Below are 18124 nucleotides of genomic sequence, written 5' to 3' on the forward strand. Positions count from 1 at the left end.
AGAGCCCTCACCCCCCCCCCCCCCGCACCCTAATCCTCTGTCCCAGCTCTGAGCCCCCTCCCACACTCCAAACCCCTCGGCCCCACCCCCGCCACACATCACCTCCATATTGGTGCACATAACAAAATTCATTCCGCACATGAATGTAAAAAATTAGAGGGAACATGGGTTGGATGTGGGGTGGAACTGGCAGGGTAGGGGGTGAAATGGGTGGCTGTGGGGCTAGCAGGGTAGGATGTGTAGTGGGTGAGGCGCACAGGGCATGCACAAGTGGCCCATCCTCAATCCTAAGGCAGCAGCGTAGACCAGTAGGAGGCGTGTCCTACCTGGCAATGTGATGCTCTTCTGCGAACATGGCCTTGCCCTAGGTCATCAGGAAAGCCTGCCTGAAGGAAGAGCTGGCCTTGCGTTGAGCTGTGACTGTCACCAAGTGTTGGCTTGGCTGGAAAAGGGCAGTACTTGCTTTGTGTTTCCTGGCTGCCTCCCCTTCTAGGTATTGGTTGTGTAGGCTTGTAAGGTATGTGCTGGAGAGTCATTGAAATACAGCAGGAACTTCACCTCCTGCTTCCCCTTCCTCTCTGCTCTCCCTGCTCTGTGTCCATCCTCTTGACAAGAAGTTTTTTTCACATTTTCAGAGTGAAAAGGGCTTTGCAGTAAAGGAAGTCTTGTCACCTTTTGTTGGGGAGTGAAGAGAGATGCCTAATTATGTCTAAGGGTGTCTTTGGTAAAGAGGATCCATCCCCTATGAATGCTCAGTCTGCAGAAAGTTTTCTTGACCTTTGTGTGGAGGTGGGATGCATTCCTTCTGAAATTGTGTAAGGCATTCGCTTGTTTTCACAGGCAAGTCTTGCATGTTAACCTGTTGCAGGAAGAGTCTGATTGCCACTTATAATTATTTCTTGAAAAATAGATGTTTTGCTGGGAAGTGTCTTCCTTTTCTTTGTTCTCGTTTTGTAAGAAATCTAAAACACTCTTGGACCTATCCTTTGACCACATTCTTGCTACTCATGTGCTGATACAGTAGAACCTCAAAGATACGAACACTAGAGTTATGGACTTACTGGTCAAACGAACACCTTGTGGAACCGGAAGTCCTCAATCAGACAGCAGCATAGACCAAAAAAAAAGAGAGAGAGAGAGAGCAAATACTGTACTCAGGGCTTCAGTCACAGGGGGTTGGGGCTGCAGCCATGGGGGCAGGGTTCTGGGCAGGATGAGGGAGGTGCCTTGGGGCTTCTGCCCCATGGGAGCAGTGGGGCTTAGGGCTTTAGACCAGGGGGGAGCGCTGGGGCTTGGGACTTCAGCCCCGCAGCTCTATTCCCAGCTTCAGCCCCGCAGGGGGCATCGGGACTTGGGGCTTTAGCTATGAGGGAAGCGCTGGTTTCAGGCCCAAGGCTCCCCTAGTAGCTAAAGTCCCGAGTCCCAGTGCCCTTGCCCCCCAGCTGAAGCTGGGAGAGGTGCCGGGGGGAGCCCCAAACCCCAGCACCCCCCAGCGGGGCTGAAGCTGGGAGCAGAGTTGCAGGGCTAAGGCCCTGAGCCCCAGCACTCCCCACAGGCTAAAGTGCTGAGCCCCATGTTCCCGCGGGGCAAAAGCCCTGAGCCCCCTGCCCGGGGCCCTGGTGCCCCAACGCTCAGAAACCACGACCCTCCCCCAGAGTCCTGACCACCCCACCTCCCATCTCCCCCCCCCCACACACACACCCCTCCACGGCTGCAGCCCCAATCCCCCATGTGGCTGAAGTCCCTTCAGAATTACGGAACATTTCAGAGGGTACATCTGTACTTACCTCCGCTTTCGGTGGTAAGCAATCGATCTTCTGGGATCGATTTATCGCATCTTGTCTAGACGCAATAAATCGATCCCGGAAGTGCTCACCGTCGACGCCAGTACTCCTGCTCCGTGAGAGGAGTACGCGGAGTCGACGGGGGAGACTGCCTGCCGCATGTGGACCCTCGGTAAGTACCTTGTAGTTCGAACTAAGGTACTTTGACTTCAGCTACGTTATTCACGTAGCTGAAGTTGCGTATCTTAGTTCGAACTGGGGGGTTAGTGTGGTCGAGCCCAGAGTTACAGACAACCTCGGTTCCCGACGTACAGTAGAACCCTGAGGTTCTACTGTACCTAGAATAGCAGTTATATGTCAGTAGTGTTTGTAAAGTGTGTGTTACTGTAACTTTTTTGCCATAACATCAAATAAGTGTACTAAACTGAAGTTATTAATTTTTAACTCAACAACAAAAAATAAATGTTGTGGTGTGAACGCTATCATTAACTTTTGGGAAAGAAAGACACTACATACCTGTCTGCCAGCTCCCAGAATCTCACCTTTTCTAAATGCTGTTAATTCCCATGCAGTTTGCTTTTATTGACTAAGGCTATGAATCCAAACATAGGAGATAGTTAAAGAAGAGCTGCTGAACATTCCTGCCTATTTAAAATTTTTTTTAAAAAAATTTAAGGAGCGAGCTTGTGCAAGATCACTGCAGGCCCAAAACCCACGTATTTAACATGACAAACCCCAGTCTTATCCACTGTACCATTCTGCTTTGCAGCATGACTCCTCTCCCAAGCATGCATAGAATACAGCAGAGTTCTCAAACTTTTGTACGGTGACCCCTTTCACATAGCAAGCCTCTGAGTGCGACCCATTTTAACACCATTATAAATGCTGGAGGCAAAGCTGGGTTTGGGGTGGAGGCTGACAGCTCGCGACCCCCCATGTAATAACCTCTCGACCCCCTGAGGGGTCCCAATCCCCAGTTTGAGAACCCCTGGAATACAGGATTCTGCTGCTGTCTACTACACAGTTGTGTAAACCAGTGGGAAATTGTCTCAAGTCGTTCTCCAGTGCCCGGTCTGGAAAGGAGCTAATAATTACTCATGTAATTCAAATAACCTAAGCTAGGGATATGAAGGTCAGAAGGGCTGCTGATCTGTGTGTGGAGGGATGGCATGATTAACAATCTTAACAGTAACCTTGTAGTGTTAAGGCAGAATAATGTCCAGAATGCATGGAATATGTGATAGTCAGATTTACTGATCTTTTGATACAGTTTTATAAAAGCAGATGAGGTAGCTTAAGGTTTTGCATTTGAATTAAAGTTTGATAAAGCTGTGGTATGTATTACTTTTGGGTATCTGGTGGAGAGAGAAATGAAAGCTTTATGGAGCACTGGAGTGGGTTATTTACAGTGTTGTGGGAAAGATGGAAAAGAAAGCATGGGTGGGGTATAGACTTGCAACCTTAATTGTTACTAAATATAAGTTTTGTATACTAATATGGCCCTCAACTCTCACAACTCTCTCCTGTATTTGTCAAAAACTATAAAACTAGAAATAATTTGTGAATTGCACTATTTTAATGGTTTTGTAAATAAATCAAAATTAATATAAAAAACTTAGCTTCTGTACATGATTGTCTTACTGCAAAATAATCAGAAAATAAAAAGCATTGCAACTTTTTTTGAAAAGTATTGAAAAAGAGTCAAGTGCTGCATTAGTTAAGTGTTCCTGTCTAAAACTCGTGGTACGTGTGCAAATCAATAAAAGGACATTAAAATTCAGCAATGCCAGTGTGCATATTATTACCCTCCTGACACAGTTATGCTAAAAATTCTGTTTGTTTGCTCCCATCTCCTCAGAAAAAGCCTTTGCATTATGCTCTGAATGTTGACATACACCTCTACCCTGATATAACGCGACCCGATATAACACGAATTCGGATATAACGCGGTAAAGCAGCGCTCTGGAGGTGTGGGGTGCGCACTCCGGTTGATCAAAGCAAGTTCGATATAACGCGGTTTCACCTATAACGCGGTAAGATTTTTTGGCTCCTGAGGACAGCGTTATATCGAGGTAGAGGTGTATTTGGATTCCTTGTTTGAGAAGTGCAACACTAATTCTGCATTTCCTGGCTTTCTAACTTTTGAGATTTGAAAGATTTTTAGTTCTAGGTTTCTTCCAAGACGTTTGTTGGAGATCCGTTGAAATGTAGCAGCAACCTTAAATTCAACTTTTAAGTTGTTTTTGTCTCGTGAATGTTACAATTTTAAATACTGGCTCCCTTTGCATTTTTATTTCAGGTATGAAGAAATAGATCTTGAAACAGGAATACTGGAAACAAAAAGAGATCCTGTCCCTCTAGATGATATTTATCCTGTCCATATGATTTTGGATAATAAGGATGGCATTCAGGGTTCATGCCAATATTTTAAGGAGAGATTAAATTATACTGATCAAATTAGGACAGAGGATTTGCAGCCTTGTTATGCCTACACAGAAGCCTATGAAAAGTGAGTAAGAAGATTTCAATATTTGTTGGTGTTTCATTTTAAATTACAATGCTTTGCTATTTGGAAACAGCTTCTTTTAAGGAGAGCTGAGCCTGGCTCCTAGGGATGTAAAATATTAAATGGTTAACTGGTAAGCATTAGTTTTACCATTAACCCCCAACCCTGGGCCGCGCCGGCCGGAGCCACCCCGGGCCGCGCAGGCTGGGACCTCTCCCTTTAATTGGTTAACCAGTTAAATGATATAATTTTAATCATTTAAACAGTTAAGTTTTTAAACAATATTTACAGCCCTGCTGGCTCCATGATTTAATTTGCCATTATTTTGCTGCATTAGATACATATAAATCAATGGAGGAAAGTCTCTGTAAAGAAACCATTGTTTTCAATATAACATTGATTTTATGTTGCAGCTGTAGAGACAATGCTTGTGCATCCTCCAAAAATGTACACTGAGATTTTCAGAGGCATGGGGTTTCAAGCTATCTCTCCTTCACTACATTCATCAAAGGCATATATGAGTGACTACGCTTTCTTAATCAGATCCAAATGCATCCATTGGTCTTGCATTCCAATTATTGTAAACTCTGCTGCCTATTTCTTGCCCTGTTTCACCCTAAATAATTGCTCTTCCTCTTTGGTGTCTGCAGTCCTCAAATAATTGTAGACATTTGTACCTTCCCTATCCAGATAGCACTTATACAAGTTGTCATGTTTTCTACCATTATAGAGGTTCTAATTATGAATCTATTAACCTAACATTTGCCATTATAATTCCACTTTCAGTTGTTTATACTGTTGCCAAACTTTAACTGTTTATGCTGAAATTTACCAACCGTATGGGCTATTTGGTGTAGTAGTTGTACCTGTGTCAATCCCAGGATATTAGAGAGACAAGGTGGGTGAGGTAATATCTTTTATTGAGCCAACTTCTGTTGGCTCAATAAAAGCTTGTCTCTCTCACCAACAGAAATTGATCCAATAAATATATGATCTCACCCACTTTGGGTTGTTTGGTGTCCATCTCAGGTCACCTTTTTTTTAGAAATTTCAAGTAAAAGTTTCTGAGGAAGTTTGGGGAAAATAAGTATTTCAAAAATGGTCAGAAAAAAATGTTAAAAGCATTCTAGCACACCTGTGGTTTGGAACAAGAATCTGAAATTTGGCAGGAGGACCGAGAGGCATCTTTTTCTGTCCTCATGGAACTCTGGCCCGATTTGGCCAAACTATAAATCCTTGGGAAAATCTTGTACACAAACAAGAGAAATCATTTGAAGCTTGCTGGTTAAACATCTGACTATTCTGTCTGCACTGAGCCTCCCAAACCCTTTGTCTGGCCTACCGTCAGCTTGGCTTCTCTCCATTTTAACAATTGAGAAATTTAGCCTGGAACCAGATATATAGATTTTCAAACCAGGCTTTTGAAGTTTTTCTCTTTTAAATTAGCTCTCAGATCTCAGTGCTGCCAAGGTACTACATATCCCTGGTAATACAGTGGAGAAGTCTAGGCTTTCCTTTGACAGTTGTTTGGAGTAAAACAAACATGTATTTAGTAATGCTACCACTATTCAATGTTAAAAACATGACTAAACAAGTTACTCTGGAACTTCTTACATTTCTCTATTGATGTGCTGCATTATCAGCACTTGGAGAGCATGTAGGCTGTATAATATGCACCTAGCAGCTGATCATTTTGAATGTGCACTGCTCCTGTTATGACTAAAGCTCCATCACCAGTTCCTGCTGCAAGGTTACTTCTTTTAATGCTGCTTACTAAGCCCATGTCTGTGCTACAGCAGTGCAGCTATGCTGCTCTAGTGCAATGCTGTAGACACTTCCTACCATGCCCGAAGATAGAATTCTTCCATCAACCTAGTTACATCTACAGTGTGAATTTTTCAGAACCCCTGAGTGCTGTAGCGATGTCGACCTAACTTTTAAGTGTAGACCAGACCTAAGCAGCTTACTAGCTTCCTGAAAAATAATTTGATCCTTTCCATCCCTCAATTCAGCATTTAAAACAGTGTCGTGAAAGCAGTTCTATTACTTTAAAGAGCTAGTATGAGTAACAAGCCTCTTCTTATTGCTGATGTCGGTTACCTAATATCAAGCCTATCGTGGAATTGTTGCAATTGTCCTCAGCCTATATGGAGATAGTGGTTGAGAACAAGACCATATCTCAGTTCTGTATCAGGAAGGTGGGAAAGGTTTGGATAGGAGCCAGGCAGGCAGTTCAATCGACAACTTCCTAAATTTCAAACTTGGTGCTTAGTGAAGTATTTTTCTGGAGTTACAGCTAATCATTTGTAATGTTAATGGGTGTTATATGCCATCATGAAGAGGGAGAGAAAGTTCTAGATCTTCAGCTGAGCCTTGTTCAACTTCAAAGTAATCCCTTCAGTAATCATTTTCGCTCAGAAAAGAAAGCAGTTGGGGAAATGGTTAAATTTAGGCGCTCTGGGAAACTAACCTCTCATCTCTTGCTGTTTGCTTTGTAGGTGGGGGGAGAAACTCGTTATCGTTGCTTCACAGATTCTGCGCTACAGGGCTTTAATTGGCTGGGAGGGGGATCCAGACTTAAAACTCCCAGACTTCTCCTACTGCATTTTGGAGCGATTAGGTCGTGCTAGATGGCAAGGGGAACTTCAGAGAGACCTTCACAGTGGGGCTTTCAAGTAAGTATAGAGTTTGTTGCTGTTTATAAATTAAATCAAAGCCTTGCAGACAAGGTTTCATTCATCAGGAATGTCTCATCACAGTACTGTGGGCACTTTGTTTCTGCAGGTCCTGTGCTTCTGGAGATGCCAGCTTACTGCTTGTAGTAACTAAATTTCATGGTACTTCCTCACCAAAACAGTTATTAACCTTGTGTCTTTTCCAAATTCCCATTTGGTTAACTACTTTATGCTTTCTTTAAATTCCTCCTGCAGTTTCAGTTGGAGATTGTATTTTAATTTCCTATCCTAACCTGCTTGTATATAGGGATTACTTTCATGTGGAGGACTGATCCTAATAGCTATAGCTAGATACAAAACATGAAGATGAAGTGCTGCAAAGCCCAGATGTGCAATTTAATATGCCCAGTTGCTGCTTCTTTCCCTTTCACCTACCCCCAGATGATATGAAGGGGATCGTGCAGGGATTTCTGCTGTACCTGAATCCTGGGTTGGACCTGCTTCCTTTATACTAGTTTCCAACTACTAGATAGGAAAACTTGAAGTTCCACCTAGCCCATTTTTTGCTACTCTACCCCTCTTTTCAAGACTCCAATTTTTTTAGTCTCTTATCCCTTCCTCTTACCCTTATTAATAGTTTAATTGCCTGCTTCTGCTGTTTTTGTTAGTTTTACCAAGCAGCAGCATGAAATTGGCATGGCTCTTGTCATGTGCAGACTTTCTATAGTTTTACTGCTGCTATCCATGTTAATTCACACTGTTCCTGCTGATTATGACTAGGCCCTACCAAATTCACGGCCATGAAAAACACGTCACGGACCATGAACTCTGGTCTCCTCAGGTGAGATCTGGTCTTTTGTGTACTTTTAACCTATACTATTCATATTTCACCGAGGAGATCAGCATTTCTCAAACTGGGTGTCCTGACCCAAAAGGGAGTTGCAGGGGGGTCACGGTATTGCCACTCTTACTTCTGCGCTGCCTTCAGAGTTGGGCGGCTAAAGACCGGTGGCTGTTGGCCAGATGCACTCTGAAGGCAGCACTCCGCTAGCAGCAGCACAGAAGTAAGGGTAGCAGTACCATACCATGTCACCCTTACTTCTGTGCTGCTTTCAGAGCTCGGCGGCCAGAGAGTGACGGCTGCTGACTGAGGGCCCAGCTCTGCAGGCAGCAGTGCAGAAGTAAGGGTGGCAATACCATACCACGCCATCCTTACTTCTGTGCTGCTGCTGGCAGCAGCTTTGCCTTCAGAGCTGGGCTCCCGGCCAGTAGCTGCCACTCTCCAGCTGCCCAGCTTTGAAGGCAGCGCCGTCACCAGCAGCAGCGCAGAAGTAAGGGTAGCAGTACCACAATCCCCCCACACAATAACCTTGTGCTCCCTCCCTCCCCCAACTCCTTTTTGCCTCAGGACCCCTACAATTACAATACCATGAAATTTCAGATTTAAATAGCTGTAATCATGAAATTTACAATTTAAAAAATCCTATGACCATGAAGTTGACCAAAATGAACCGTGAATTTGGTAGGGCCCTACTTCTGAAGCTCAGACAATGAAACTGTCTGCAGACCTAGAAAGGTGTAAAAGATTCTGTTCGTGTTCACAAGATTTTGTTTGTAATCATAAGGACTAGAAATTTAATATTTATTTAAAATGCAAACCTAAGTTAGGCAGAAATGTCCCTCAGTATTTGAGAAATTAGGATAGGTTGTTCCTTAGAAAATACAGTCCATCAGGGAAGTTTTCCGATACTTTCCCCACTTTGCTTCTAATTGGCACTTCAGTTCATCACTCTTGGTATTTCCAATGTCGGGTGATATGTTCTAGGTAGATGTCCCTCGACCACGTGATAGCATCCAACACCAGGAGTTGCTGCATCAGCCGAGCGTAGGGCTGACCAATTCCGCATTCCTGCAATACTCAGACCATCCTAACCCTGCATTGAATACAGAACTATTAATTTCCTCATGGGTGTTTCTGTGGAGCGTCCATCATAATATGAGTGTTTCACAAACATTAATGAACTTATCTTTACAACACCCCTGTGAGACACGGTGGTGGGATTACCTTCATTTTACAAATAGGGAACTCAGGCACAGAGAGATGAAGGTCATAATTGTCTATTTTGGGTGCCCAACTTGAGACATTTGGGGACTGATTTTTTGGAGTACTTAATATTTTTGTAGGTTTCAGAGTAGCAGCCGTGTTAGTCTGTATCCGGAAAAAGAACAGGAGTACTTGTGGCACCTTAGGGCTGGTCTACGCTGGGGGGGGCGGGGGGGGGGAATCGATCTAAGATATGCAACTTCAGCTACGTGAATAGCGTAGCTGAAGTCAAAGTATCTAAGATCGAATTACCTGGGGTCCACATGGCTTGGGATCTACGGCTGCGGCTCCCCCATCAACTGCGCTACCGCCGCTCGCTCTGGTGGAGTTCCGGAGTCGACGGTGAGCGCATTCAGGGATCAATATATCGCGTCTCGTTAAGACGCGATATATCGATCCCGGATAAATCGATTGCTACCCACCGATACGGTGGGTAGTGAAGACGTACCCTTAGAGACTAACACATTTATTTGAGCATAAGCTTTCATGGGCTACAGCCCACTTCTTCAGGTGCATAGAATGGAACATATATTGAGGATATATATATATATATATATATACACACACACATACAGAGAGCATAAAAAGGTGGGAGGTTGTCTTACCAACTCTGAGAGGCCAATTAAGTAAGAGGAAAAAAAACTTTTGAAGTGATAATCAAGGTAGCCCAGTACAGACAGTTTGATAAGAAGTGTGAGAATACTTACATGGGGAGATAGATTCAATGTTTGTAATGACTCAGCCATTCCCAGTCTCTATTTAAGCCTAAATTGATTGTATCTAATTTGCATATCCATTCAAGCTCAGCAGTTTCTCGTTGGAGTCTGCTTTCAAAGCTTTTCTGTTGCAAAATTGTCACCCGCAGGTCTGTCACTGAATGACCAGACAGGCTAAAGTGCTCTCCCACTGGTCCTTGAATGTTATGATTCCTGATGTCAGATTTGTGTCCATTAATTCTTTTGCGCAGAAACTGTCCAGCCTGGCCAATGCACATGGCAAAGGGGCATCGCTGGCACATGATGGCATATGTCACATCGGTAAATGTGCAGGTCAATGAGCCCCCGATGGCATGGCCGACGCGATTAGTTCCCATGATGATGTTACTTGAATAGACACGTGGGAAGAGTTGGCACTGGGCTCTGCCGCAAGGATAGGTTCCTGGGTCAGTGCCTTTGTTCAGCGATGCGTGGCTGCTGGTGAGCACCCGCCTCAGGTTGCGGGGTTGTACGTAAGCGAGGTCTGTCTCCCAAGATCTGTGAGAGTGAGGGATCATCCCTCAGGACAGGCTGCAGTTCCCCGATGATGTGCTGGAGAGGCTCCAGCTGGGGGCCCAAGGCAACAGCCAGTGGCACCCCGTCACTTTCCCTGTTGGGCCTGTCCTGTAGGAGGTGACTTCTGGGTACTCGTCTGGCTCTGTCAATCAATATATTTGTAGTATTTCATACACTCAGAGCACAGCTCCCATTGAGTTCAACTGTAGCTATGACTTCTCAGCACTTTTGCAAATCAGACCCCAGTTTGTTTCAAGTTAAGCACCTAGAAAATGAAAAATGCAGTTAGTGCCACCTGTGAAAAGTTTGATTTAAGTGACTTGCCCAGCATCATGTGGCAGAAGCGGAGATAAAATCCAATCTCTCAGTGTGACATTCAGCTGCCTTAACCATAAGACCATCCTTTCTTTTCTAATAGTATTTTTTCTCATTTATTATACACCTAACTTCAGCAGCAAATGAGGCTGAATCTTATAGACAACAGCCTCATTCAGTATACTACCCTGATTCATTTCCTGTACACTGAATGAGGCCCCATGGAGAAAGTGGTATGTGAAGATGTAATAAGACTATCATAATGTATATGCACAAGCGGGCTGAATTAAGGTTGTACAGGCAATTTGTATAGTAATTTAAATTTGTAAAGGGCGTTGGGATGATGGGTGCTATATGAATATAATTTGTTTATTATATTTATTTACAAGCCATCATGGGAGGTTCTGTGGATGTCTTGTCTTCTCTAGGGTGGATGCTGGTAAAATGCATTATCACAGAAGAGTATTAGACAGAAATGGTCTCATTTCAATGCAGTCCCATGTCATAAGACTACCAAGTGGAGCCCAGCAGCACTCCATTCTTCTGCTTTTGAACCGCTTTCATGTTGACAGGTATGTACCAAACAGAAGTTAGGTGGTTCTTCAGGGTGGCATGTGTAGTTTCTTACCATTAGGACATGCCCCTGGTGCCATAGGACCATCAAAACTTTCTGGAAGCAGTGCCTGTTGGTTACTGAATTAGCTCCTCCTCACAGTGGTTAAGCATTCAGGGACGGAGGTTGTATAAAGGATGTGTGCTCCTCCTCCAGCCATGGTTTGCATGGTAGGTATCCTGCTGCCAGGTCTTGTCCTACAGAGATCTGATTTTTCTTGTACATTGTTTTAATAGCTGTGTTATTATTGGATAGCTTCTACAGCGCTTTCTAGTGAATTTTTACTTCTGACTCTCTTTTCCTCTGTTGCATAGTTAGATCCTGCACTGGCTTTGACTTGGTCGTAGTGAAACAGCAGGCCTGGCTTCAGAACAGCTTGTGTATCTGGCTGTCTTCCTGGTATTGGATATTTGCATCTGCTGTTTGGCTCACATGGGTGAAGGGCATTCCCCTAACCAGCACTCTGTGTGTAAATGAAATGAACTCCTCCATAAATTTTTAAAAATTCAACTCTGTATATGACAAATGTAACAGAGTGTGGGCTTTTAAATATGAAGTGGGTAAAAAAAATTGTGAAGTATGACTTCTTAGTTTCCCATAACAAACACTGTTTATATCAAATATAGTTTTATATCTGATAAGCATCCAATCTTTGAATATTGTTTGACAAAGAGTAGGTAGTCCTGTAACTAAGGCCTGTTAGTAGGAACCATTGAACCTACATGGACTTCAGAAAGCTTTTCATGTTTTCATGCTTCCAGGAGGCAAACCAGGGATTGATAGCATAAATCAAGATATGGGGAATATGATGGGTAGAGATAATTTTGGGAAGTCATCAGGGTACTGTGAAGTACTAATGTAGCTCAAAAGCTCTGCTGAAATCTATATTGGGTTTATCAACTTTTAGAGAAGTTTTGAAGAAGTCCAACAGCCTATTGGAAAAGGTTTAGAAACTTATTCAGCGCCCCTGTTTCTGAGGGGAATTAACCAGTAGGGATCCCAACTTTTCAAAATTAGTGCACATCTTAAACCAAGGGCACTCAAATGAAATGTTGGGTTTTGAGTCAAAAATTGAATTGCATCTATTTTTTGTAAGACCTTAACATAAACAACTTGGATTTTCCCCTCAAATGTTGCTAAAATCTTTGCTTTTTATTTCTCAGTCTGCCTCCGTGATGGTAACTAGCGTTTTCTGTGATATTTCTGGATGTAAAAATTCAGTGCTCATGAAGTTCATGTGTTGAATAACTTTCTTTTGTTTTTAGGAGGAGTAAATATGATATCCTTATGGAGAAGCTCTCAGGTATGCTGAGCACTCGACCAAACAAAATGGAAACATTGGGGAATCTGAGGGAAGAACTGGTGAGATTATCATTTGCTTTCAAGTTCTCAGTTTGCTGTTAATGAAATCCAAAAATTCAGCATTACAAGCAGAACTGGTCTGTATAATGAGAAGTATCAGACAACCTTATAATACTTCCCATTAAACAGACCTGTTTTCCATTGTTTCTAAGTGCCAGACTTTAACTTCTCAGGCTGAAATTTTCAGTGTGAGGTGTCTAATTCAAAACAAACTTTAGAAAGTTTCAGACAAAATGGCTCAGCCATTGCCCAGAATGAGGTATAAGGAAAATGTTGTTTATCATATTAAATAAACAACATTTCTCTGAGAATCTCTAGTGCCCCCATGTTCTGGAGCAAGGACTTGACATTTAGAAGCGGGTGGCCTTTGTGTCAGGGAGGTGCTTTTTACTCTTATGGTGGAAAAGTACTAAAATTTGGCCAGGTTTTAAGCCTCTGAAAAATCTCAGTCCACATGAACTCAGTAGAGACTTGTTGGAGCTTCACAGCTACGTTCTCCAAAGACTCCATCCGCAGTGAGCATACGCCTGTCCAGGCTGAAGGGGCTAAGCAGGGCTTTGTCTGCCATTGCCACTCTTGGCTGATGCAGGTTGGGCTGGGGTGGAGCCAGGCACTGGAAGTAAGAGCCTGTGTTCTTGGTGCTCCTTTTTCTGGGCCCAGGCATCATGAAGGCGTAAGCTTTCTGAATTGGATGCAGAAGGGACTAGAGCCAGACCAGAGGGAATAAACTGGGACATGGAACCTGTGGGAGACTGGGACTTGGAAGGTGGCAGATGGGGAGAGAAACTGGGAGTAAAAGTTGTGGGGGGGAGGAGGAACAGGAAAAGACTGGCAGATTGAGAACTGGTGGGGGAGGGGTGTGATGGGACTGGGACGGGAGCCCAGAGAGGCAGACTAGGATTGGAAGGTAGGCCTCTGCTTCTCCCACCCCATTGGGAGCCTCTGGAGCTGCATAGCTGCAGCGAGCAGCCTCCTAAGGTGCCTGCTCTGAAGATAGGTTTGGGGCTACCTTTTTCCCCACTCCTGAAGGGAGGAGAGCAGTGGGAGCGGAAGGGGCTCTGTGATCCCCTCTTCTCTGCTTCTGGGAGCAAGGGGAATGTAGATCACTTTCTCTTTCATACTGGCTACAGTGTTTTGTATGAACTCTGGGGTTCCTCTGCTCTCTTCTATGTTGCCTCCAGCTGGTAGCTGAACTCCTCATATCCCATTAGTTACTAGTTTCTCGTCTTCCTTTGGCTGCTTCAACTCCATTTGGGTCACAAGGAAGTCAGGAGCTGGTACGTGAGGGGCTGTGAGAAGTGCCCCAACATTGCCTTAAAAAGGTCTATTACATCAACACTTTTACTTTTATCAACCAAACCTGTAATGTCATAAAATGTGCGTTAATTATATTACCCTCCTTTAATTCTCTGTTAATCGAGTCCTGTATCAGCTGCTCCATTATCTTGCCCAGGATCAATGTCAGACTGACAGGCCTAAAATTACCCAGGTCATCCCATCTGCCCTTTTAGAATACTGGCACAACATTAGCTTTCTTTCAGTCTTCTGGAACTTCCCTGTTCTAAGACTTCTTGAAAATCAGCATTAATGGCCCAGCCTGCTTCTTGGCCAGATCTTTTAAAACTCTTAGATGCAAGTTATCTTGACCTGCTGATTTTAAAATGTCTATCTTTAGTAGCTTCTGTTTAACATCCTTCTAAGATACCAGCGGAATGGAAAGAGTGTTATCAGATGATATGACTGCATCATCTGTTCTTTTCCCGAATATAAAACATAAATATTTATTGAACACTACTTCTGTTTTGGCATTATTATTAATTCTACCATTTCCATTTAGTAATGGACCAGAGCCATTGTTAGGATTCTTTTTGTTCCTGATGTGCTTAAAAAAACCTCCTCCTTATCCTTAACTCTGCTGGCCATAGAGTTCTCTGTGTGTCCCTTTGCTTCCCTGATCAATTTTCTACAATTCCTAGCTTCTGATTTACATTCATTGCTATCAACTTTCCCTTTCTTCCATTTGTAATATATTATTATTTTTGATCTTGACAGTTCTGAATGGAGAGGGCAGAAGCAGGATTGAATGGAATGAAGGATTTAGTTGAGGTCTAGGACGTTTGAATAAACTGAACACAGTGGAAGAAAGGAGGCAAGGGATGGTAATTAGAGACAGATGTGATAGTGGGAAAGCTATTTTCCAAGACAGATAATGGAGAGCTTCTAGACAGGGAAAGACAACCGGGTACTACAAACCAGGTAAATGAAAAAGAAGAAGTGGGATCTCAAGTCCTGGTCAAGGGGCTAGAGGCATATAGTAACTGAGTCAGAAACGTCTTTCTGTCCCTGAGGTGCTTCTGTTTACTTTTCTATGAAAGTCAAGGGTTTAGCTGCTGTTAACTTCCTGATTTGTAGGGAATGCTCCTTAAAATAGTGACATCTTTTTCATTTCTCTTTACTGTTACTGTTATTGTAGGGTCTCTGTGAAAGAACATTCAAACGTCTGTATCAATATATGATGAATGCTGGCCTGGCCAAAGTATTATCTACCCCGTTACAGGACTTGCACCCTGATGGTGGACCCTATAAAACAAAGAAAGGTAATTGCAGCCACATCTTTATTATGTACGCACTGATGTCATCAATTGTATAAACTAACCAAAATCTTAAATTGCAGAGTGTTTAAAGGTAAAGCTTCCTTTGCATCTCAGGTGTATATATAAAGTTATAAATTTGTTAGTACACAATGCAACTCACCTGAAATCATTATCCAATCCAGGGATATATTGAGTATTAATAATAAACCAGGGATTAGTGGGATTATGATATGGTTAGGTTGCCAACCCCTGCCCTAGATGCACAGTACTAAGTTTTCCACTGTTTCACGGCTGCAAAAGGTAAACTTTTAAGAGTTTCTTGTCCATATATATTGTTATCAGGAGAGCCTTCTGATGACTGTGACTAATGCCACATCGTTTTCCCAAGTCTGCATGGAAAACCTGAAACAAATCTATTGGTTTAGTCCTGGTTCCAGCACTGTGATGTTTCATCCACATTATACATTTTAACCATATTACAACAGCTCAAAAGATAGCTGTTTTGTAACCAGGTTCCCTGAGTCTATTGTTTTCATAGAATAGAAGGGCTGTAAATCTTCAAGGGTGGTATTACATTTTGGTAGATAAAATTATTACGGTTAATTACTTTCTTTAGAAGACCCAGACATTTGTTAGGTGATTATCAGAGCAAAGGGACAGTGTCTTTGAAGAGACACTGCAATCTAAATTGGTTTTCTGAAGAGATGTATCTCACAGGATCACCATTGACACACCTTCCTGCACATAGTTAAAAGTTCCCTAATTTCATATTATGTCCTTTCATAGGACCATTTTCTCATCCCCTCAAATACTTCATTGTTTGATCCTAGAGATACCCTAAGTTATCTTTGCAAGTGAGCAGGAGACCTTTCCATCTGTATCCATCGTTTAAAACCTCAGGGCTGTGAGAATTATCATCAGGCCCATATGCAAGTGCCCACTTCCACTTGTGGTAATTCATTAAGTTACTTAACTGGAATGTCATTCTGTTTGTCAATGCTGAGAGAAACGAATTAACTTATTTTTCATGTGGATCCCTCCTTTTCACCCATAGATTTTTGTTCAGTTATTTTACTAACCAGTAGTATCATGTGTTCTCAGGGACTGATGTCATGGTCCGATGCCTCAAACTAGTGAAGGAATTTCGAAAGAAAGTGGATGATTACCATGATGATGAGGAGGAAGAGATGATCACAAAAACTGTCCAGCCTGTAGATATTGTTTATGAGCGGGATATGCTTACGCAGGCTTATGAGCTAAGTAGGTAATGTAATCAGGTTCTGTGTATGTATTCAGTTCATATGTTGTTACCTGCATGAAAATGAACTGAATATTTTCTTACTGGCTTAATTTTGAAATTGTCTTTACTTTGTACATTAGATTCTTGTGCATATCTTTAAAATGGGAAAAATAATTACTTTCTCCCACCCTTTGTCTCATCTGTTCAGAGCAGGATTGTCTTTTACTATGTGTGACAGTGTCTAGCACATTGGGCGCTCCTCTGTCCCAGTTTTGGTTGCTAGGAACTACCAGGATATAAAAATGAGAGGTCTAAGGCTTGTTTGTGAACTCTTAAAAGGAGTATGGGTGCTTAATGATTAACAAAGCTTCCTTATTCAAAATGTCAGTTTGGCATTGGAGTAAAATAGTTAAGAAAAATGAGCCAAGAGTTTTAAAAACTTGCTAAAAATCTCTTCCCTCTAACAGCTCAATTTTTGCTCTCTTGGGCCCTTTCTACACTAGGAAATAGGTTGTTTAAAAATGTTACTTAGCCAGATAACATTTTTTTAAAGGAGGTTAAATTAAGTCCATACTATTTTTTTTAAAACATGTTAGCTAATGTTTTTAAATATCGCCTCTTTTTCTAGGTTAGATGCGGCTTTGCCTCTTTGTCGTCACTTACACTAGCTCTCCAGGCCAAGCCTAGACAGGATTTGAATTTGTAATGGGGGAAAAAAATGCAGGACTTCTGTATCCATCATAGCAGTGGTGGCTGGTGCCCAGAGTAACTGGTGGGGCTGAAAGTAGCAAGCTACCTCAATTGCCATCACCTCTGTCCCTTCTCTGTAGACCAGAGATCAGCACCTTTGGCACGCAGCTCGCCAGGGTAAGCCCCCTGGCACGCCGGGCCGGTTTGTTTACCTGCCGCGTCTGCAGGTTCGGCCGATCACAGCTCCCACTGGCCGCGGTTTGCTGCTCCAGGCCAATGGGGGCGGCGGGACACGGCAGCCAGCACATCTCTCATCCCGCGCCACTTCCCGCAGCCCCCATTGGCCTGGAGCAGTGAACTGCGGCCAGTGGGAGCCGTGATCGGCCCAACCTGTGGACGCGGCAGGTAAACAAACCGGCCTGGCCGGCCAGGGTGCTTACCCTGGCGAGTTGCGTGCCTGAGGTTGCTGATCCCTGCTGTAGACTGTTTATATTTTCAAAGTGAAAAAGTGGGGTGGGGATGGGATCACACAGAAGCATGCTGATGGGGAATAAAGGAGGTTGATGAGGAAGAAAAAGGGCTGCCCTCTTCCTTTTCCCATCTCTTCCCCTTTCAGAGTTAAAAAAAACAAAAACAAAAAAAACCTGACACCTTATAGTAAAGAGCGGGGTGTGAGAACAGCCACTCCTTTGCTGCTCTTAATCCCGGCCTCTCCCTTCATATCTAGCTCCACCCTAGCATCTTGCCTACTACCTCATCCACACTGTCACTTATTAAATGGCTTTGTTCCCCTGCACTCAGCCTTGTGTAAACGTCAATGGGGATCAGTTTTATGATTTGCCAGGGTACCAGTCAGATTTTAAAACTGAAATCTAATACACTAGATTTCAGCTTGATGAATGTTATAGCCAATGTTAGATGGAATCTAATAGATTAATAACCCCTTTTTATTGAGTCCAGGAAGCGTTAG

At 43.1% G+C, this 18124-nt stretch overlaps 1 protein-coding gene across 1 annotated transcript in view; it reads left to right on the forward strand.

The window, feature by feature from the left end:
- Nucleotides 1-18124, forward strand: part of GTF3C1 (general transcription factor IIIC subunit 1) — a 78457-nt gene that overhangs the window by 3491 nt on the left and 56842 nt on the right. Inside the window, 6 exon segments of the mRNA XM_034783911.1 lie at nt 4084-4293; nt 6789-6965; nt 11084-11227; nt 12534-12630; nt 15104-15227; nt 16326-16484. Coding sequence (XP_034639802.1) covers nt 4084-4293; nt 6789-6965; nt 11084-11227; nt 12534-12630; nt 15104-15227; nt 16326-16484 — 911 coding nt within the window.

The sequence above is a fragment of the Trachemys scripta genome, chromosome 10 (genome assembly GCF_013100865.1).
Source record: "Trachemys scripta elegans isolate TJP31775 chromosome 10, CAS_Tse_1.0, whole genome shotgun sequence".
Taxonomy (NCBI): domain Eukaryota; kingdom Metazoa; phylum Chordata; order Testudines; family Emydidae; genus Trachemys; species Trachemys scripta.